The sequence below is a fragment of the Zingiber officinale genome, chromosome 7A (genome assembly GCF_018446385.1).
Source record: "Zingiber officinale cultivar Zhangliang chromosome 7A, Zo_v1.1, whole genome shotgun sequence".
Lineage (NCBI taxonomy): Eukaryota > Viridiplantae > Streptophyta > Magnoliopsida > Zingiberales > Zingiberaceae > Zingiber > Zingiber officinale.
In genome coordinates this window covers 103,856,909-103,879,835 of record NC_055998.1, presented here as the reverse complement: position 1 = coordinate 103,879,835, position 22,927 = coordinate 103,856,909, and the positions used below count along the sequence as shown (strand labels likewise).

General features: G+C 39.7%; 1 protein-coding gene across 2 annotated transcripts; it reads right to left on the bottom strand.

Moving 5' to 3' along the window:
* Positions 1-19,773: 19,773 nt before the first annotated feature.
* Positions 19,774-22,604, bottom strand: LOC122000331 (protein DETOXIFICATION 17-like). Of its 2 annotated transcripts, XM_042554768.1 has the most exons (4): positions 22,489-22,604; positions 21,363-21,624; positions 19,975-20,075; positions 19,774-19,886 (listed from the first exon to the last, which is right to left on the bottom strand). In XM_042554768.1, exons 1-4 carry the CDS (start codon positions 22,573-22,575, stop codon positions 19,818-19,820), a joined length of 519 nt encoding a protein of 172 aa, XP_042410702.1. In that variant the 5' UTR covers positions 22,576-22,604; the 3' UTR covers positions 19,774-19,817. The 2 variants fall into 2 exon arrangements, 1 of the variants encoding a protein (XP_042410702.1); XR_006117085.1 differs by lacking the exons at positions 21,363-21,624; positions 22,489-22,604 and adding an exon at positions 20,854-20,975.
* Between the last annotated feature and the right edge of the window lie 323 nt (positions 22,605-22,927).

Sequence of the window (22,927 nt, the reverse complement as noted above, 5' to 3'; positions counted from 1 at the left end):
TTTAAATATATTTTGGAAAACCATGATGAAGGCTATCTTTTGATAATAATCATCATTGAATAGTTGAGCACAAACTTGGAAGAAAACACTAAAGTTTTTACAAGTTTCAAAGTTTGTGTCAATCTTTGAAAATAGGAAGTATCTTCATAGAAAACTATTTTTCCTTGATAGTATATCCCCTAAATAGTGCCTACATTAATTTTCATGATTTTTAGAATTTTATAAAATTTTCTAGGGGTTTCTGAAATTCACTTAAATTGAATTTTAGTTTTTTAGTGCTTCAATCGATCACCCGATCGATTGAAGTGGCTCAATCGATCGGGCGATCTATTGAGATAGGTTTTTTCGCGAGCAGAAGTTGCTGGATCAATCGACCGATTGATCCACACTGAGTGAATCTATCAGTGGATCGATTGAACTTGGTTCAATCGATTGGGATCCCTTCCCTAATCGATTGAGGCTGCTGAGTTTGGTTGGGTAAGCTAGATTTTAGTATTTTTAGTCTAAGTAACCATTCCTTACCCCTCAAAATACATTTGTATACATTTAGGAGGAGTTTTCATGATGAAAAAAAAGGATGGATTGGTTAAGGAAGACTAAGTAGAGGTTTAGATTGAGGTTTGGTTTTAATATTGAATTTTTGAACCTCAAAACTTCTAAATTTGGGTTTTCTATATGTTTAGGGATTCCAAGTCATTGTTGGTGCAATGATAGAAGTTATGTGCATGTCTTTAGGGGGAGTTATTCTTTAAGGACATGAAAATCTATTTTTTTCCATACACCTTGGAAGATGGTTAACCATCCTTAGCGTAAATGCTCAAGGTTGGGCATTTGAATACAATGGAGAGTTGATATCTTCATTGTTCAAGTGGTATATGCTCAAGGATGATCATGTGATGAAAATGAAGGGTATGGTACCTTCATTTGCATCGTAAGTGAGTATACCAAGTGGTATATGCTCAAGGATGAGTGTTGAGAATATTGAAGGGTATGGGACCTTCGTTATTGGGTTGTGAACAATGAGTGAAGTTGTACACAACATTGGGGAACTCTTCAGGGAGAGAGTTTTTGATGTGTGCCAATAGGGAGAGAATGTGTGGTTAAGTTAGGCCTTTATTACCTAATGAGAGAGTTTTCCCTCTAGGAAAGGGAGAGAATGAAGGAAACCATCATTCTTACATTGGCATGAAGAAGTTTGAGGCTATGGGATTAGCCTAACTTAAAGGAGGTATTGTCAAACATCAAAAAAGGGAAAATTGTTGGTGCAATATTCCCTAGGTCAAGATTGACCTGGTTGATTGAGCTTGAATTGGTTCGAGCTCGAGTCTTGATATTTGGGTTTTGATGTTTGACAATACATTGAGACAATACATGAATATTGCAGGTGCAATTGTTCATGTGGGGAGATTGTGAAGGAGAGTCAAGTAGGTCAAGGTTGACTGGATACTTGACTGGGAAATCCTAGTGAGTGAAGCTAAGTGAAAGTCCTGGTGAGTGAAGCTAGGCAGTTGTGAAAGTCCTGGTGAGTGATGCCAAGCAGTTGGGAAATCCTAGTGAGTGAAGCTAGGTGAAAGTCTTGGTGAGTGAAGTCAGACAGTTGTAAAAGTCCTGGTGAGTGAAGCCAGGCAGATGGGAAATTCTAGTGAGTGAAGCTAAGTGAAAGTCCTAGTGAGTGAAGCTAGGCAGTTGGGAAATCCTAATGAGTGAAGCTAGGAGAAAGTCCTGGTGGGTGAAGCCAGGCAGTTGTGAAAGTCCTGGTGAGTGAAGCCAGGCAGTTGTGAAAGTCCTAGCGAGTGAAGCCAGACAGTTGGGAAATTCTAGTGAATGAAGCTAGGTGAAAGTCTTGGTGAGTGAAGCTAGGCAGATGGGAAGTCCTAGTGAGTGAAGCTAGGCAGAAAGGGAAGTCCTGGAGAGTGAAGCTAGGCATAGGAAAATCCAGGTGGATCAAGTGTGATCAGACACCTGGTATTGGTAAGTCCAAGTGAGTCAAGGTTGACCGGACACTTGGCACTAGGAGAAAGTCCAAGTGGGTTAAAGGGATTGATCGGACACTTGGTGAGAGAGTCCTAGCAGGTCAAGGGTGGCCGGATACTAGGCATGATGTCCCAACATGTCATGGTTGACTGGATGTTGGGTTTGCAGGGCTTTTGGACTTGATCAAAGCAAGTCAAGTGGGTGCAATCGATCAACCGATCGATTAAACAGGTCCAATCAATCGGGTGATCGATTGGACTAAGCCCACGAGAAAAAGGTTCCCCAATCGATCAGTGGATCGATTGGGGAGAATTGCCGCGCGCACAGAAAGCCTCCCAATCGATCGGTCGATCGATTGGGAGTCTCCAATAGATCGGTTGATCGATTGGGAGGTGCGATTTTGCGCGATAAGCCCTGGATCGATAGGCCGATTGATCCAGGCGATTTCTAAGAGCACAGAGGCGCTCTAGATCGATCGGTTGATCGATCCAAAGCCTCCCCAATCAATTGGGAGCAATCCAATCGATTGGGATTCGACCGTTGGCGCGGATAAAGTCGTTGGCGAGCGATTCCTTCGGCACTTCTTCCTCTCTTCTCCACGGGCGATCATAGCAGCTCTCCACAGCGATTTTTTCTTCCTCACCGCCAGTTCTTGAAGATTCTTGGAGGCTCATCCAAGTCAAGAGGCAAGTTGCAACAAGAAGAAAAAGAAGCTAGGGTTTTTTATTGTAATCTTGTAAGATTTACTTGTATTTTGCTTCTTTCCTTCTTATTGTTGTATTGTGAGCTTGTAATGCTTCTCCACCTATGGTAGTTACCGTAAAGAAGTGTTTTCATAGTGGAGGGTGCGTGAGTGCATGGATCCTTAGACTAGTCACCTCTTCTTGAGGTGGATACCAAGTAAATCCCTTGAGTTAGCGTTGTTGTGTTGGTTCTTGTATTTTCCGCTGCACATCATCACAAGAAGCAAGCAACGACAAGCACGAGATCGTGACGAGCTATTCACCCCTCCCCCCCCCCCTCTAGCTACATTTCGGTCCCAACAATCGGGCATATTGACTTATCAAACTAAATCTCACCCATTGATAAATTAAAGAAATAAATATTAAATATATGTGCTATCATTATATTAAGATTAAGAGCACACACTTCCATAATAACTGAGATCTTGTTCTTTTATTTAGTCAGTATAAAAAAAAACTACCTCAATGGTCCTACTCAATACACTCTAAGTGTACTAGCGTAATTATATAGTCAAGATAAACTAATACCTAATTACACTACGACTGTTTTGATGGTTTGTTCCTTTCCATCTCGGTCGTGAGCTACTATTTATAATTTATAAGGAACTTATAACATGATCTTCTGTGTGTGACACCACACACCATGTTATCTATAATATAAACTAATTAAACAACTACACTTAGCATATAAATGTTGAACATTTGACCAATGTGATTCTTTATTTCAGAAATAAATGTTTACCAAAAGCTAAACTTTTAGTATACACTCTAATAATCTCCCACTTATACTAAAAGACTATGCTGGCATTAATGCTGCCATACATCTTATTCTCATTCCCTCAACATGCCGATCGAAAACCTTCGTCGGAAGGGCTTTAGTGAAGGGATCTGCTAGGTTATTCGCTGATGTAATCTTGGCAACAAAAACTTCTCCTAGCTTTACGATGTCTCATATCAGGTGGTACTTGCGCTCAATGTGTTTACTCGCCTTATGGGCTCATGGTTCCTTCGAGTTTGCTACTGTACCACTATTATCATAATAAATTATGATAATTTTGGGCAAACTAGGAATTACATCTAAGTCCATTAAGAAGTTCCTGAGCCACACAGCTTCTTTGGCTGCCTCAAACGCTGCCACATACTCAGCTTCCATGGTGGAGTTCAAAACACATTTCTGCTTAACACTCTTCCATGCTATGACTCCTCCTTCTAAAGTAAACACATAACCTGAGGTAGACCTACTATTGTTCCTATTCGATTAGAAGTCAAAATCCGTGTAACCCACAGGGAGCAAATCATCAGACTGGTAAACTAGCATATAATCCCTAGTCCTTCTCAAGTACTTTAATATATGTTTTACAGTAGTCCAATGTCCTTGTCCAGGTTACTCTGATATCTGCTAACCATGCCCATGTCAAAACAGATATCTGGTCTCATACACAGCATTGCATACATTAGGCTTCCGACAGCCGAAGCATAAGGAACTGCCTTCATATCCTCTATCTCCTTTGATGTCTTTGGAGACATCTCTTTAGATAAAGCTACTCTATGCCTAAAAGGTAGGAAACCTTTCTGTTAGTTAGAGCCCTAGAGCCAATCATTTGATGATTGTATTATGAACTTGTTGTATCATATTCTTATATAAATAAAGGCATTTATTTTTTGATTATTATACTTACTTGTATTGGTGCCAAATAACTAAGTATAATAGCATCCTTGAGTAGAGGGTTCTTACCTATATCAATCGGTTAGTTGAACCGATAGTGAGATGATATAGGGAACACTACTCTTAATCATTCCTAGTCGAGTATTAACATTCAGGGAAAATGTTAATGCGATGAGACTAGCATGTAGGTCAACTCAATGACTTGATCTCACAAGTCATGGATATAGAGATATCAAGTTGACACATGGGTATGCATTGGAGAATGTATACTAAATGACCCGCCATGAGAAAGTGTCATGGATTGTTATATAAGTGTCATATACTTTCTCATGTGGCTATTAGTATGACTACTAGTCCTTGGACCTGAAGTCTCCATGGATACCTACATAAGTAGTTACGTACTTTGGCTTCATCAAACGTCACCCATAACTGGGTGGACTATAAAGGTGATTACTGGGTATGTAACGAATTATGCAGAGGGATGTGAGTGATGTAGATGGGATCTATCCCTCCTATATGATGGGAACGACATCGATATTCTTGATAGAGTGAGACCACGAAGTGCATGGCCATGCCCAAATGAGTCAATATGAGATATTGAGCTCATTTGATTGAGTGAGTCTACTTGGAGTTCAAGATTTAGATTGATTAGAGGATGACATGGTCTATGCCTCACATTGATCAATCTAGATGTCTGGGATAGAAGGACAATGTCATATATTGTGAGAAGTCACAATTAGTAGTCACAAGGTGATGTTGGATCTCAACATTCTTATAACTTGGGTAGTAATGATGTGTTGCTAGATACCGCTCATTACTTATGCTTCTAAATGGATTTAGGAGCATTGCCAACGTTATAAGAACCTATAGGGTCACACACAAAGGACAATTAGATGGAGATTAGGTTCATATGATGAACCAAGAGGATTAGATTCAAGTGATGAATCAAATTGGATTAAGAGTAATCCTAATTGTGCTAATTGAGTTGGACTCAAGTTGATTCATGTGTTCAATGAGTCTAATTTAGATTATGACTCATTGAATTAATTTAATTAAATGAATTAGATTCATTATATTAAGTTGGTTTGAATCAAATGGTTAGATTAGATCAACCATGAGAGAGATTTGGTCAAGTTTGACTTGACTTGAGAAGGAAGATGAAAGGTCAAGTTTGACTTGACCATTTGCCACCTCATTTGTGAGTTGGCATTAGGAGAACCAATGATGATGTACCACATCATCAAGGCTAGCACATGTGTGTGCCACCTCATGGAGGTTACAAATCCCCTTTCAATTTAATGTTGCCGGCCACATTAAATGAGAAGGAGTTACACATGTGGCCAGCCACTTTTGTGATGAATGGAATTCATTTTGTATTCAAGCCAATTGATTCTATCATCTTCCTCCTTGCATCTTCTTGCTCTCCCTCTCCTCCTCCTTGGCCGAGACCCTCTATGTATTGCTCGAAAATTCTCAAACTTATTTTAGAAATATTCTATGATTTTTTTGGAATTTTTAGATATTTTTCCGGAATTTTTAGAATAGCGGAAGTAGCAAAAATAATTAGAACCGCAAAATAGCTTAGGCGGGAATCGAACCCGGGACCTCTCGGATCCGATAACTTTTAGTTAGCCTTAGTAACCAGATGAACCCAGCAGGGTCGTGCTGAAAGAAAAGGGATTCAATTAAATTTATATTGAAGTCGGGCGAACTAATTCCTAAATATAAATAGGAAAATTATTAAGTGAGGAGATTATTTTTTTTTTATCGTGACTTTTCCTCCTCAAACCCTCACCCGCCGACCCTCTCCCTTCCTCACCTCTCGGCGCCCAAGCCAAGCAAGCCTAGGGTTCCATCCCTAGGGCCATAGGAGCATCTTCCAACAACATCAAGGATACGAGGACGCTCCTCTCCACGAGAAGAACGCGTAGACGCGAGAAGATCATCGAAGAGATCTCTTCTCCGGGAAACCTAGCGTTAGATCTGTAAGAAAATCCAAACAGGAGGTAAGAAACTCCTCACCTGTAGTATAAGTTGCTTTCGTTTGATTGCATGCCTTTAGTTTAGCTATATGCAGATTTTTCGGCACTCAAGGTGTGTTTAAATCCTCCTCGCAGATTAGGGATCTAGTTGAGCACTTCTAGATGGGCCAGACACGTTGTTCTCCTTCAGTTGGAGGCTCTAAACGTTGTCGGGTGCCTAGAGGTGGTCTCCCTATTAGAGGGGAGAGTTGGAGCACACCAAGTGTTCGACAAAATGATTAGTGTAGCTAAATATTACCTCAGATATTTTTAACAGCTCAGTTAAATGCACTAGTAGCATTTAAATCAGTATATTAGTCTAGTTTCAGCTTACATGGGACTACGGTCCAATGGGTGGGCTCCCACAGTCGCCTCTAGGTTTAGATAACCTAGCTCTAGGTTCAGATAACCTAGAAACAGCAAAATAGATAATTAGTAGCTATATTCAGTATTTTATTTTTAGTGGCACTGTACAGGATTAGATATCCATTGGGCTGGGCTCCCATAGTCGGTCCCTAGGTTTAGATAACCTAGTAAACCCTACTAAATGCGGGACTTGCAAACCCGGGTCTAGCTAGGGATGCGCGCACAGTAAGTACAGTTGCCGGGCCCAAACAGCAGCATGATTACTATTTTCACTTATTATGATAATAGCTTTCAAACTTGTAATCTAGTTATGTGAATATAGTTTTAGCTCAGTTTTAGTTTCAGTTTCAGTTTAGTTCTCCTAGTTGATACCATGATATAGCTCCATGCTTAGATTTTATTATGCATGCCATGTTTCAGTGTTTATGCCATGTAACTTCAGTATGCCATGCTTTAACAAATCCAGTGCATGTTTTTAAATAGCATTTTTTAAAAACATGATTGCATCGTTGCATGTTTTTGTGAGGTAGATGGTTTCTTACTAAGCTTAAAGCTTACAGATACTTTTTCCTTATACTGCAGATAAAGGTAAAGGGAAAATGGATTAGCAGAGGAAGCTGAAGGTCAATGCAGTGATGGTGTGTGTGGCAGGAACCTGGAATGAAGATCCTTAAGGAGTTTAGCAAATTAAGAACTTAGTTTCTTTTCTCGAGTACCTTTATGCACTTTTATACCTTAGAATGTTTAAACCATGGAAGATTTGTTTAAGTTGTTAGTAATTATGTTGGAATGCTAGTTAATAGATGTTAGAACTTATTTCAATTGATTTTAGAACTCTTATATGAGATTTTGGTATGAACTAGTGCTGAAATCAGAGTTTCAGTGCGAAATCAGAAACCCAGATCGATCAGAGTTGGGATGTGCCACTGGATCGGTCAGCTGACCGATCCAGTCGCGAACAGAGAGTTGGCGTCTGTTATGGATCGGTCAGCCGACCGATCCAGATGCGAACAGAGAGCACAGAAGCTCACTAATCGGTCAGCCGACCGATCAGTGAGCCATTGGATCGGTCTACCGACCGATCAGTGTGCTCCTGGATCAGTCGGTAGACCGATCCAGCCGCATACAGAAGCGATGTGTTCTCCTGGATCGGTCGGTAGACCGATCCAGCCTCATACAGAAGTGAAATAGCTTATGGATCGGTCAGCCGACCGATCCAGAGTCTTCTTCCGTGCCAGTATCAAGCTGGATCGATCACTGGATCGATCCGACAGCCCAATCGATCCATGGGTCGATTGAAATGCCTGATTACAGCTAGCAGGTCATCCGAGAGGCATAGATTATCTTCCCTAGCATGTGTACAACTCCTAGGTACACTTAGAATATTAAGTTCAGATTTTACAGTAATCAGTTTAGCAAAATTTTAATCAATCCAGATTTCCGCAATAGTAATTTAGCACAGCATAATGTAGCGATCGGCCTCACAGCCTAGTCAGTAGGAGGTGGGTCGTTACACTCTAGAAGTGCTAGCACACTCTAAGGCTCTCCCTCCATTGATTTGTTTGTGTGGATACGTGTAGAGGATTGTCTACGTTGACAATCTTGAGATTCGACACCTTGGACGAGCGGGATTGCGAAGGGCAACGCATCAAGGGTAAAAGGCTCTTCTCCTAGTGTAGATCTAGGCTTTAGTAAACTCGTACACGAATTTTTTGTTTTATTTTACTTCGCATGGATCCGGTGACAGGGGTTTCGGTGTTTCTGCGACGCGAAAAAGCTGTTTTCGCGGCCCGAAAAGCCCAACAGTGATATCAGAGCCACGTGTGAAGTCTTGTACGAGTTTATTTTGAATTTTTATGAAAAATAGCAGTTCTGTAATATTCTGTAGATTTCCTATTTTTATAGTTTTATGGGTATTTTTCTCGTAGAAGCGAAGCACAAGTGTTTCGACACTTGTAGGCTTCGACTACCGAGAAGATTTTTCCGAAACGGCAAGGTTTTGCCCCAAATCTTTTTGGGACAGTGGGCTAAGGCGCTGTAGGATCGCTAAGGAACACTCGCGATGGTTAGATCGCGGGTAGGGGTGCTGCCCCTGGCCCGGCAAGGGGATTCGTTCCGCGATTGTGCCCGAAAACCCGCTAAACGGAACCGCCGGGAATTTTACTCATAAAAATTGTAGTAAAAATTATAGAAAATACATAATTTAGAATTATGTATTATTTTGAGATAGTCATGGCCCAAAAAGACCCAATCTGATTGGAAATGTGTTGTAATTCATAATACGGCCTGCGTGCCGTCATGTGATGTGCGTGTTGTATATTTGATTCGCGACCTGCGCGTCATGCCTTTCTCTATTTTATATTCTTGTTGTAAATAAGTTTAGACTCGAATGTAACTCGAGTTTCAAAAATTGTAATGTACAAAATTGGAGCGGTGAAAGGTCCACTCGAGACGGAGTTACGAGGAGGGCGCGAGCAACACAAGGTGGTCAAAGGGAGGAGCTTGAGAAGCTGTTGACCTTAGGTTGACCATCCAATCTTATCATTGGCTTGAGAAGATCGTAGTAGGGCCATGCCTAATCACAAATAATTTAATTAATTGCTTGAGTGTATGTGATGCATAATTAGTAATTAATTAGTGCCTAGCGATTAGATTAGATCTAAATCGTGTACAAGATGCACCCTCTCGATTAGATTAGATCTCAATCGTGTCAACTCAAATGCCTACCGTGCCGTGGTACCTATCACTACCTCGATCACATGTGTTGTTGAATCTGCCAAAGCAGAGGAACACATATTATCTTGGTAGGGTACGGAGGGACAATCTTGGTCCCGCTTATCAACGCATGGGTGAGTACAACTCAATTAGATTGAGTAACTAGTTAACTCAATTGGATCGAGTTTAACTATAGGAATTTTCCAATGGTTGGTAGATAGGTCAAAATCACATTTATATTAATTCTTGGGCGTATTAGCCAAAGCTAACTCGAGTTTTAATATAAATGTGGATCTTGATCCTATAAACAAGAGTTGCATAGAGATATAATTGGTAAATTGTTACCTACCGATCATACTAAGTCTTGGGCGATTCAGCCAAAGCTAACTCAAGGCATAGTATGATGTGGATCTTGTCCCACATGAATTATAGAATTCAGTGGGAGCATCATTTAGTTAAAGGCCTAATTAAATGATTTAAAAGAATATGATATTTATTTTCTGCATTTTTCTGTTGTAGCTAGCCATGACGTCGAATACGAACTCTTTCTCCCTGCGTTCTGTCCTTGAGAAGGACAAGCTCAACGAACAAATTTCCTGGACTAGTACAGGAACTTGAGAATAGTTCTCACTCAGGAACGTAAACTGTACGTTCTAGAGCAGCCCATTCCGGAGGCTCCTCCTGCCATTGCCACGCGAGCTGACCGAGATGCTTACAAGAAGTATCAAGATGACGCATTAGATGTGTCTTGTCTGATGCTCGCGACCATGAACTCTGAGCTTCAGAAGCAACATGAGTTGATGGACGCTTACGATATGGTTGTACATCTTCATCAACTGTATCAAGGACAAGCGAGGCACGAGAGATTCAAGATCTCTAAGGCACTATTTCAGTGCAAGATGTCAGATAGGGCTCCCGTAGGCCCATATGTACTCAAAATGATTGGGTACATAGAAAACCTACAGAGGTTGGGATTCCCGCTTGGCCAAGAGCTAGCCACTGACCTGATCTTGCAATCCTTGCCGGATAGCTATAGTCAATTCGTTCTAAACTACAACATGAACGAAATCGACAAGCCACTGCCCGAGCTGCTTAGCATGTTAAGAACTACTGAGCTGAACCTTAAGAAGGTTAAGCCCCACTCTGTTCTGATGGTTCAGAAATACAAGGGCAAGGGCAAGCACAAAGGCAAGGGAAAGTCCCAAGCCAAGGGCAAAGGCAAGGCACTGAAACCTAAAGGAGGGGTCACCAAGGATGCTACCTGCTTCCACTGCGGTCAGACCGGGCATTGGAAGAGGAACTGCAAGGTGTACCTGGAAGATCTTAAGAAGAAGCGAAGTGAGACTTCCACTTCAGGTATATATGTTATAGAAGTCAATCTATTTATTTCTTCATCATGGGTATTAGATACCGGATGTGCTTCTCACATTTGTACTAATGTGTAGGCGCTGAGAAATAGCAAGGCATTGGCAAAGGGCGAGGTGGACCTACGCGTAGGCAATGGAGCACGGGTTGCTACTGTTGCTGTAGGGACTTATTTTCTATCTCTGCCCTCTGGGCTTGTACTAGAGTTGGATGATTGTTGTTATGTGCCTGCATTAACTAAAAACATAATTTCAGTTTCTTGTTTGGACAAGAAAGGTTTCTCTTTTATAATAAAGGACAAATGTTGTTCTGTTTATTTAAAAGATATGTTCTATTGTAGTGCACCTCTGATGAACGGACTCTACATTCTAGACCTTGAAAGCCCTATATATAACATAAATACCAAGAGGTTCAAGTCAAATGACATGAACCAATCCTATCTCTGGCACTATCGCTTAGGTCATATAAATGACAAGCGCTTATCCCAGCTCCATAAAGATGGTTTGCTGGACTCATTTGATTTTGAATCTTATGAGACGTGAGAGTCATGCCTACTGGACTCCCTTTAGTGAAAGAGCGACTGATTTGTTAGGACTTATACATAGTGATGTATGTGGCCCTTTCAATGTCACTGCTAGAGGCGGTTATAGGTACTTCATCACATTTACTGATGACTTCAGTAGATACGGTTATGTGTACTTGATGACAAATAAGTCAGAATCCTTTGAAAAGTTCAAAGAATTCAAGAATGAAGTACAGAACCAGCTTGGCAAGAGTATTAAGATACTTTGATCAGATCAAGGTGGAGAATATCTTAGCCATGATTTTCGTGACTATCTAGCTGAGTGTGGGATTCTATCCCAACTCACTCCTCCTGGAACACCATAGTGGAATGGTGTATCCGAAAGGAGAAATCGTACCCTATTAGATATGGTACGATCTATGATGTGTCACACAGATCTTTCGACATTCCTTTGGAGCTATGCTCTAGATACGACAACTTTTATACTCAACCGAGTTCCATCCAAGGCCGTGATAAAGACACCATATAGGATATGGACTGGGAGAGATGCCCAGGTGTCTTTTATAAGGATTTGGGGTTGTGAGGCTTACGTTCGACGTCAAGTCTCAGACAAATTAGGACCCAAATCCGACAAGTGCTACTTTATTGGATATCCCAAGGAAACTAAGGGATATTACTTCTACATTCCCAGCCAGCACAAGGTAGTTGTGGCAAAGACTGGGGTCTTTCTAGAAAGGGACTTTGTTTCTAGAAAGACTAGTGGGAGTACGTTCGATCTTGAAGAAGTTCAAGATGCGGACCATAGCACTGAAGCCTCGATGGAAGTTGAACTGGAACCACAAAGTGTTGTGGATGATGTTGTTCCACAAGGAGTTGAGGAACAACAACCAGTTCAAGTAGACATACCTCTTCGCAGGTCTGATAGGGTACGTCGTCAGCCTGAGAGATACTCATTTCTCTTGTCTGACCATGATGACGTTGTGCTCATAGAGGATGAGCCTACCACCTATCAGGAAGCTGTGATGAGACCAGATTCCGAGAAATGGCTAGAGGCCATGAGATCCGAAATGGAATCCATGTACACCAACCAAGTATGGACTTTGGTTGATCCACCTGAAGGGGTAAAACCAATTGGGTGTAAGTGGGTCTTTAAGAGAAAGACTGACATGGATGGACTTATCTATAAGGGTCGCTTGGTAGCTAAAGGTTTCAAGCAAATTCATGGTATTGAGTATGATGAAACCTTTTCTCCAGTAGCGATGTTTAAGTCCATTCGGATCATGCTTGCTATTGCAGCATACCATGACTATGAGATATGGAAGATGGATGACAAAACCGCGGTTCTGAATGGAAACCTGCTCGAGGATGTGTACATGACACAACCTGAGGGTTTTATAGATCCATAGCATACTGGCAGAGTATGCAAGCTGCATAGGTCCATTTATAGACTAAAGCAAGTTTCTCGGAGCTGGAATCTTCGATTCGATGATGCAATCAAACAGTTTGGTTTCATCAAGAATGAAGATGAATCTTGTGTCTATAAGAAGGTTGTAGGGGATATAGTTGTCTTCCTCATATTGTATATGGATGACATACTACTCATTGGGAAAGACATCCCTTTGCTTCAGTCTGTCAAGACCTGGCTAGGGAGTTGTTTCTCAATGAAGGACTTAGGTGAAGCATCCCGCATTCTAGGCATATAGAACTATAGAGATAGATCTAAGAGATTTCTTGGCCTAAGTCAGAGTACATATATTGACAAGGTACTCATACGGTTTGCCATGCAGAACTCCAAGAAGGGATTTCTGCCGATGTCACATGGCGTGAGTCTTTCGAAGACTCAAGGTCCCTCTTCTAGAGAGGAGAGAGACCGCATGGATCAGATCCCTTATGCCTCAGCCATAGGATCTATCATGTACGCCATGCTATGTACTCGACCTGATGTCTCGTATGCTTTGAGCATGACGAGCAGATACCAGTCAGATCCAGGTGAAAGTCACTGGATAGCGGTCAAGAATATTCTTAAGTACTTAAGAAGGACTAAAGAATATTTCTTGATATATGGAGGCGATGATGAGCTAGCTTTAAAGGGTTATAGTGATGCTAGCTTCTATACCGACCAGGATGATTATCAATCGCAGTCAGGGTTCGTGTTTTACATAAATGGTAGTGTTGTGAGCTGGAAGAGTTCGAAGCAGGACACAGTCACTGATTCTACAACAGAGGCCGAGTACATTGGTGCATCAGAGGCAGCAAAGGAGGCAGTTTGGATCCGCAAGTTCATCACTGAACTTGGGGTGGTTCCTAGTATCGCTGACCCTATTGAGCTCTATTGTGACAACAATGGAGCTATAGCACAGGCTAAGGAACCTCGCTCACACCAGCGGACCAAACACATACTACGGCGCTTCCATCTCATTCGAGAGATTATCGAGAGAGGAGATGTGAAGATTTGCATAGTACCCACAGAGGCTAACATCGCAGATCCCTTGACCAAGGCTTTGGCACCTAGAAATCATGATGGTCACACTAGGTCATTGGGGCTTAGAGCCTACACTGATTGGCACTAGTGCTAGTGGGAGATTGTTAGTTAGAGCCCTAGAGCCAATCATTTGATGATTGTATTATGGACTTGTTGTATTATATTCTTATATAAATAAAGACATTTATTTTTTGGTTATTATACTTACTTGTATTGGTGCCAAATAACAAAGTATAATAACGTCCTTGAGTAGAGGGTTCTTACCTATATCAATCGGTTAGTTGAACCGATAGTGAGATGATATAGGGAACACTACTCTTAATCATTCCTAGTCGAGTATTAACATTCAGGGACAATGTTAATGCGACGAGACTAGCATATAGGTCAACTTGATGACTTGATCTCACAAGTCATGGATATAGAAATATCAAGTTGACACATGGGTATGCATTGGAGAATGTATACTGAATGACCCGCCATGAGAAAGTATCATGGATTGTTATATGAGTGTCATATACTTTCTCATGTGGCTATTAGTATGACTACTAGTCCTTGGACCTGAAGTCACCATGGATCCCTACATAAGTAGTTACGTACTTTGGCTTCGTCAAACGTCACCCGTAACTGGGTGGACTATAAAGGCGATTACTGGGTATGTAACGAATTATGCAGAGGGATGTGAGTGATGTAGATGGGATCTATCCCTCCTATATGACGGGAGCGACATCGATATTCTTGATAGAGTGAGACCACGAAGTGCATGGCCATGCCCAAATGAGTCAATATGAGATATTGAGCTCATTTGATTGAGTGAGTCTACTTGGAGTTCAAGATTTAGATTGATTAGAGGATGACACGGTCTATGCCTCACATTGATCAATCTAGATATCTAGGATAGAAGCACAATGTCATATATTGTGAGGAGTCACAATTAGTAGTCACAAGGTGATGTTGGATCTCAACATTCTTATAACTTGGGTAGTAATGATGTGTTGCTAGATACCGCTCATTACTTATACTTCTAAATGGGTTTAGGAGCATTGCCACTGTTATAAGAACCTATAGGGTCACACACAAAGGATAATTAGATGGAGATTAGGTTTATATGATGAACCAAGAGGATTAGATTCATGTGATGAATCAAATTGGATTAAGAGTAATTCTAATTGAGCTAATTGAGTTGGACTCAAGTTGATTCATGTGTTCAATGAGTCTAATTTAGATTATGACTCATTGAATCAATTTACTTAAATAAATTAGATTTATTATATTAAGTTGGTTTGAATCAAATGGTTAGATTAGATCAACCATGAGAGATATTTGGTCAAGTTCGACTTGACTTGAGAAGGAAGATGAAAGGTGAAGTTTGACTTGACCATTTGCCACCTCATTTGTGAGTTGGCATTAGGAGAACCAATGATGATGTGCCACATCATCAAGGCTAGCACATGTGTGTGCCACCTCATGGAGGTTACAAATCCCCTTTCAATTTAATGTGGTCGGCCACATTAAATGAGAAGGAGTTACACATGTGGCCGACCACTTTTGTGTTGAATGGAATTCATTTTTTATTCAAGCCAATTGATTCTATCATCTTCCTCCTTGCATCTTCTTGCTCTCCCTCTCCTCCTCCTTGGCCGAGACCCTCTAGGAGTGCTAGCACACTCTAAGGCTCTCCCTCCATTGATTTGTTCGTGTGGATACGTGTATAGGATTGTCTACGTTGACAATCTTGAGATCCGACACCTTGGACGAGCGGGATTGCGAAGGGCAACACATCAAGGGTAAAAGGCTCTTCTCCTAGTGTTGATCTAGGCTTTAGTAAACTCGTACTCGAATTTTTTGTTTTATTTTACTTCACACGGATTCGGTGACGGGGGTATCAGGATTTCCGCGACGCAAAAAAGCAGTTTTCGCTGCCCGAAAAGCCCAACACTTTCTTGGAGTTCTGCATGCTAAAATGAGCAAGGATTGTATCTATATATGAAGCTTGAGATAAGCACAACATTCTTTTCTTGCGATCCCTTATTACTTTGATCCCAAGAATATGTGCACATTCTCCCAAGTCCTTCATATCGAATTGCTTGGACAACCATACCCTTATGTTTGATAATACTTTGATATTGTTGCCAATTAACAAAATATCATCTACATATAGTACAAGAAATACCACCACGTTTTCGTCACACTTCTTGTATACACAAGACTCATCTGGACACTAAATAAATCCATATGACTGGATTACTTCATTAAACCGGATGTTCCAAGATCTTGAAGCTTGCTTCAATCTATAAATGGACCGCTTGAGCTTACACACTAGATGTTCTTTGTCTTTTTCAATAAACCCTTCTGGTTGCTTCATATGGATGTTTTCCTCAAGACTTCCATTAAGGAAAGCTGTCTTGACATCCATTTGCCAAATCTCATAATCCATATGAGCGGCAATAGATAAAAGGATCCGGATAGACTTAAGCATGGCTACCGGCGAAAAAGTCTCCTCATAGTCAATTCCCGCTTTCTGAGTATACCCTTTTGCAACCAGCCTTGCTTTGAAAGTTTCCACCTTCCCATCTGTCCCTCTGTTCCTTTTGTAGATCCATTTACAGCCAACGGCTTTTACACCATTTGGTGGTTCTACTAGCTCCCAGACCTGATTAGAATACATAGATTCTATCTCAGAGTTCATTGCCTTTTGCCAAGATGCTGCATCTTTATCTCGGAATGCTTCGTCATATGTCCGGGGATCAAGTTCATGTTCACCAGTGATCAAGTCCGATGACTCTCCCAAAAACATGAATCTTTCAGGTTGTCTAACAACTCTCCCACTACGACGAGACACTGTCTGTGGTTGTGTATCATTAGTGACACGTGTTACAGTTTCTTGTGGTATCTCTTCTTGTACTGTTGGTACTAAGTTAGACGCGTCCTCTATAATTTCTTCTAGAATAATTTTACTCATGGGCTTGTGGTCCATAATATAGTCTTCTTCTAAGAATTGGACATTGGTGCTAACAATGACCTTCTTATCCTTAGGACTATAAAATAGGCCACCTTTCGTTCCTTTAGGATAACCCACAAATACACGAACTTCTGTACGAGATTCCAACTTATCAGCATCTGCTTTTAGCATATGTGCTGGACTACCCCAAATTCGAATATGTCTTAGACTAGGCTTATGCCCATTCCATAATTCTATGGGAGTAGAGGGTACTGATTTAGAAGTTACCAAGTTCAGTATGTGCGTTGCTGTTTCCAAGGCGTATCCCCAAAACAAATTAGGTAATTAAGAATAGCTCATCATCAATCTAACCATTTCCATAAGAGTCATATTCCTTCGTTCTATTACACCATTCTGTTGGGGTGTAGCAGGTGCAGACAGTTGGGATTGAATCCCGGCCTCTGATAAGTAATTCCTAAACTCTCCTAAGAGGTACTTGCCACCACGATCTGACCGTAGTGTCTTGATACCTTTACCATGACGTTTCTCCACATCAGCCTTGTACTCTTTGAACTTATCAAAGCACTCAGACTTGCGGCGCATCAAGTAAATGTATCTGTATCTCGAATAATCGTCTATAAAAGAGACAAAATATTCAAAACCACCTCTTGCCTGGATAGACATAGGACCACACAAATCAGAATGAATCAATTCAAACACATCTTTGGCTCTATACCCCTTGGCCTTAAAAGGTCTCTTGGTCATTTTACCTTCCAAGCAGGATTTGTAGGTTGGAAAATTTTTCAACACAAGTGAACCCAAAAGTCCTTCAGCTATTAGCCTTTGAATCTTACTCAAGTTAATATGTCCAAGCCTTAGATGCCAAAGATATGTTTGATTCATTTCTCTTATTTTAATTAGAAGATGAGTTATTAACTTCTTTTTGTTGCTTTGTAGGAGTAATTGGATTTAAAGTATACAAATTGTCAACTAATGTACTAGAACAGATAATTACTCTATTTTTCTTGATAACAACTTTATTATCAAAATAAACAGAATATCCATCTGAAAACAATTTAGAAACTAAAATTAAATTCTTTCTAAAAGAATGTACATAAAGATAATTTCTTAAACCAAAGTTCTATTCCTATCAAATGATAAGTAGACATCTCCCACTGCAACGGTTGCCACCTTTGTAGCATTGCCCATGTAGATGGTTATCTCTCCTTCAAATAGTCGTCGGGTTTCCTGGAACCCCTGCAAAGTATTACAGATATGATCAGTGGCTCCTGTATCTACATACCAGGTACCGGTAGATAACACCGCTAAACATGTCTCAACTACAAGAGAAAAAGATATACCTTGATTGTTCTGCTTCCTACGAGGACATTCTGCCTTCCAATGTCTAGCCTGCTTGCAAATGAAGCACTTTCGTTTTGGCTTCTTCACTCCTGCTTTAGGTCCAGTACCTAGAGGTCAGTTCACTTTCTTTACTGAACCAGCTTGTTTCTTCTTCTTCTTGCCTTTCGGTTTAGAAGTAGAAACATTTTCAGTAAAGTGAATCTGAGAACATTGACAAAATATCCCTTCTGCTGCTTGAAGTTCTGTCAGAAGTTCTGCCAACGTATATGACCTTTTGTTTATATTGTAGTTCAGGCAGAACTACTCAAAACTTTTAGGTAGTGTCTGGAGAATAATATCGACCTGGGTTTCCCCATCGATTTTAGCTCCAAGGATTTGTATTTCGTTCAAATAGGCCATCATTTTGAGGATATGATCCCTTACGGGTGTCCCCTCTGTCATGGTGGTTGTCATTAATTTTCTCATAGCCTCTTTCCTTGTAGCCCGATTCTGGTGTCCGAAGAGATCCTTGAGATTGTACATCATATCATAGGCTGTAGGCGTTTCCTGATACTGATGTTGGAATACATTTGACATACACACTACAAGAAAAAAGCTAATAGACAACGCTTTTAAAGCGTTGTCTTTGTGCATGAAAAAGCGTTGTTAAAGGCACTGTTGTTAAAAGTCTACTCAACGACAACGCTTTTAAAGCCTTGTCGTTTGTATCAAAGACAACGCTTTTGCAACGCTTTTAAAGCGTTGTTTTTGGTAGAAAAGACAACGCTTTTGCAACGCTTTAAAAGCGTAGTCATATTTTGCAACGACAACACTATTATAACACTTTAATAGCGTTGTCGTTTTAAAGAAAAAAAATTAAATAATTATTTAAAAATCATTATTTTTATATTTACAGAACTATTATTTTTCTTGTACCACATCTAGATTCGAATTTTACATATAATCAACTCAGCTAATGATTTCAAACTCATACCAAAATAATAGAATTCTGACATTGAAGTAATATTAGTATTTAATTACATGAGAAGCTAGTAAATATCAAAACTCACACTAATTCTGTTTCAAAGTAGATAGTGATATTCATATATAAAACAAAAGAGCATAAAATAACTAGCCGACCTCGAAGCCAACAATCTGTTTACTTCTACTAGCTACACTCAAAAATTATTATCGGCTTGAGAACGGGACAAAACAGTACAGTAATAACTACCACAATACAAAAGAAGTAGCTTGTCTTTCTCAATCTATTACAGGAATAAGCAATTGAATTTTGTCTAGGATCTTTTTGAGCTTTGAACAGATTGAACAATTGACCTGAAATATAAACAAAAAATTACAGTCAATAGTTTGAACCAAAAAATTACTTCTACTAGCTATTTTCTATAAATGAACTAAAACTCATTACTCAGAAATGAAATGCGTGTAGAAAGAAAGAAAGCTTACAGAAATGCAACGTTTCTTCAAACTGCAGAAAGAAAGCTTGCAGAAATGAAACGCTTTCTTCTATGCAAACGCTTTCTTGCAAAAAGCACTGTTGTTGTAGAAATGCAACGTTTCTTCAAACTGCAGAAATAAAGCTTGCAGAAAGAAAGTTTGGCTTGCAGAAAGGCAACATTTCTTCAAACTGGATTCTAAAATGCAGTTAAAAAAAATCATCCAATGTCACTTACGATAATAAGGTTGTTCGGTTGAAGAACTTGCATTCTGTTTTACAGTTCCATTCGTTTGTATCTTCAATAGACACAAGATAATAATTCAGCAATAAATTAACAATAATACTGAAATACAACATAGCTTATTCCTAGCATTGCATACTTACTTCCTTAGCTGATTGAGTCTCCATTGGGCTTGCCTTTGATACCTCATTCATAAAGGAACGTTCATTGTGAAATAGTTCTTCTGGAGAAACATCCACAAATGCTGCAGAATTTTACGTAAGACAATATGTCTCATACAGATAGAAGGTATAAAACATAATATCTCTATGATAATTCTTTTATATCATGTCCAATGCCTTTAAATTTAGGACTCAAATGTTCTGTTTGCTACTCTGCTTTGAGTATCCCTAGCAGAGATTCAAACTAGTTTATTGGCTCCAACTAAACAAATTTTTGGGATTTAGTAAGGATGGTTTCTTTAACAAATTTAACACAGTATTTGGAAGCTTTGGGTTGTCTATTGTACTATAGCCAAATATGCTGTGGACACTATCCAATTTAATATGGTGTATTCACTAAATGTGATACCTTATTTAATTAGAACCACCAGCATTTCTATAATTGGACCTTCAACTATGATTTAGTTATTTGTAACCTAATCAAACGTTTCCTCAGCGTAACTCCATCATTTGAGTTTAACCCAGCTCAACCAATGGCAGGCTCAGAAAGGGTAGAAATGAAAAGAAAACATAAACCTGAGGACAAGCTGGATTAACTACGGATAGGTTTGGGACCCCAGAATAGTTTTGGGTTAAAAGAATGGACGTTTATTAATGCGACCAATACAAGTAACAGTTCTGGCTAGCAAAAGCCATGACCTGAGAAAAAAAAATGAAGCAGCAACAGAAGTCTTTAACAATGAATTGATCTAGATTAAAGATTTATCAAATAATAAATATCACTGATATATAATTAAAGATTTAATTACACAATCTATACGAAATGCAATTAAAAGACACAAGACACAATATAGCTGATACCTAAGTTTTTTGAATGCCTGATATTGATACCAATATTGACAACCATGCTATATTGTTCCCAGTGCCCACACAAATGACACAAGAGAAGCAAGTAGAAAACACTGCAATTGCAAATAGAATAATTTAGAAGACAATTTGAAATTGTAATGAAATAAGAATGTTTTTCAGTGATATTTACTGGTTTGCAAGTACAATAATCACATTTCAAAAAATAATTCATTTTTCCTTTAGTTATTTACTACTTTGCAGGTTCAATAATCATAGGCAATAAACTGGAGATTCAAACATTGTGCCCAACGTTAATTCAGAAAAAAAGAAAACAGTTAACTAATTTTGAAACACCGAGACGATTAGAATATGAGTTTAACTAATAGTGGAAAATTGCCAACTTCCTAAAGAAAGCTTGTAGAATTTTTAGTTTAACATGCTTGATAGACTTAAAGCTTGCCAAAATCTTGCATAAATAGACAATACTTTTTAAAAAACGTTGAGAACTTAACAACTCTTACTTAGATCCAACAGAGCGGTAACACTTGTGATCAGCATCATTGGGAACACAATGTTCTGTGTCTGGAGGAACCTGTTATGACACTGAATGAGGCCATACGCGAAAAGGGTGGGAATCATCCATCGAGAATAGGCTCCAACTTCTGCAGCTATTTCTGGATCTTGACCAAACAGACTAAGAATTGAGCCTGTGTCTCTGCATGTGTATGCCCAGCATATGGTACTGCTTTGCTCCAAAAGCTTGCCCACACATAGTATCCAACGCTGTACTCATTCCCAGCTATGAAGAATAAGACATCAATTACAATATAAAAGAAAGCAACTACAAAAGCAGAACTCTACCATATCGCTTCTTGCAGAGCAGGATATCACTTCTTGCAGAGCAAGATATCAAAAGGCAAAAGATCATAAGAGTAGTTTGAGCATAAGTTCACGAAGAATCTATTTACTCCAATGGTTGGAAAATCAAAAGATGAATAAGCACGAAGAATCCTATTTTCTTGTCTCATTTAGAATAAAACCAATTGACATCCATTGGATGTCCCTTACACAATTCCTTTTCCCTTTCATGTTGGTTCAATGAGAATTAATGTTCACACATAGTTGAGTTAGCATTGCATTTAGCCATTCACACCCATGGACCATGCTCATACACGAGCTAGTGCCCTCATTTGATTGTGCATTGATCCGAGATACTTGTGGTTTCCTCCATCATTTACGATAATTTTCTTGCAATGTAGATAGTGCATATATCTCTACTCCTTTTTATTGGTTAGGAAAACTAATTTCCAACAATCAAACTCACTCCAACCACCCAAATTGTTCTTGCTCATGGGTTTAGTGCGCATGAGGGCACTAGGGTTTTGCAGTTATGGATGGATAGGTAATCTTTGGCAAGGAGTGATTTGATTTTTACCCGATTTGGGCAAAACCAAAATGATGGATGAGAGATCTCATCGTTTTCACAAAACTGTGATATAGGGATTGCCATGGAAATCAGTAAAAGATTAAAACAAGATTGAAGAATGGAATGATTGAGTCAGTGAACTGGTTTTCCTAATCAATCAGACGCGAAATGTAAACATGTAGAAGAGCGGAGGCATGGATTGAAAATACTACTTGACGTACCAAGAAGCTGAAGCTAGTAACACCGGCGAAGGATGTGGCCATGGAGGCGCCGAAGAGAGCGAGCTCGCCGAGGTGGCCGACGAACATGACGGAGATGACCTGGAGAATGTTTTGCAGCAAGCTGGCGGCGACAAGCGGGTCGGCCAACGGTTTAGGGTTTTCTACTCCTTACTTAGATCCAACGGTTTGTATTAATCAAGATTTAGATGAGAACTTAATAATAAACAACACTTTTTAAAAAATGTAGTCGTAGACACTAAAAAAAAGTCTAATAGACAATACTTTTTACGAAGCGTTGTCTTTGACCTGTAAAAATCACTAATAGACAACGGTTTTTAGAAAAGTGTTGTCTATTAATAAGAAAATAATGAAATAGACAACGTTTTTCACTAAAAGCGTTGTTAAAAAAAAATAGACAACACTTTTTGTAAAAAGCGTT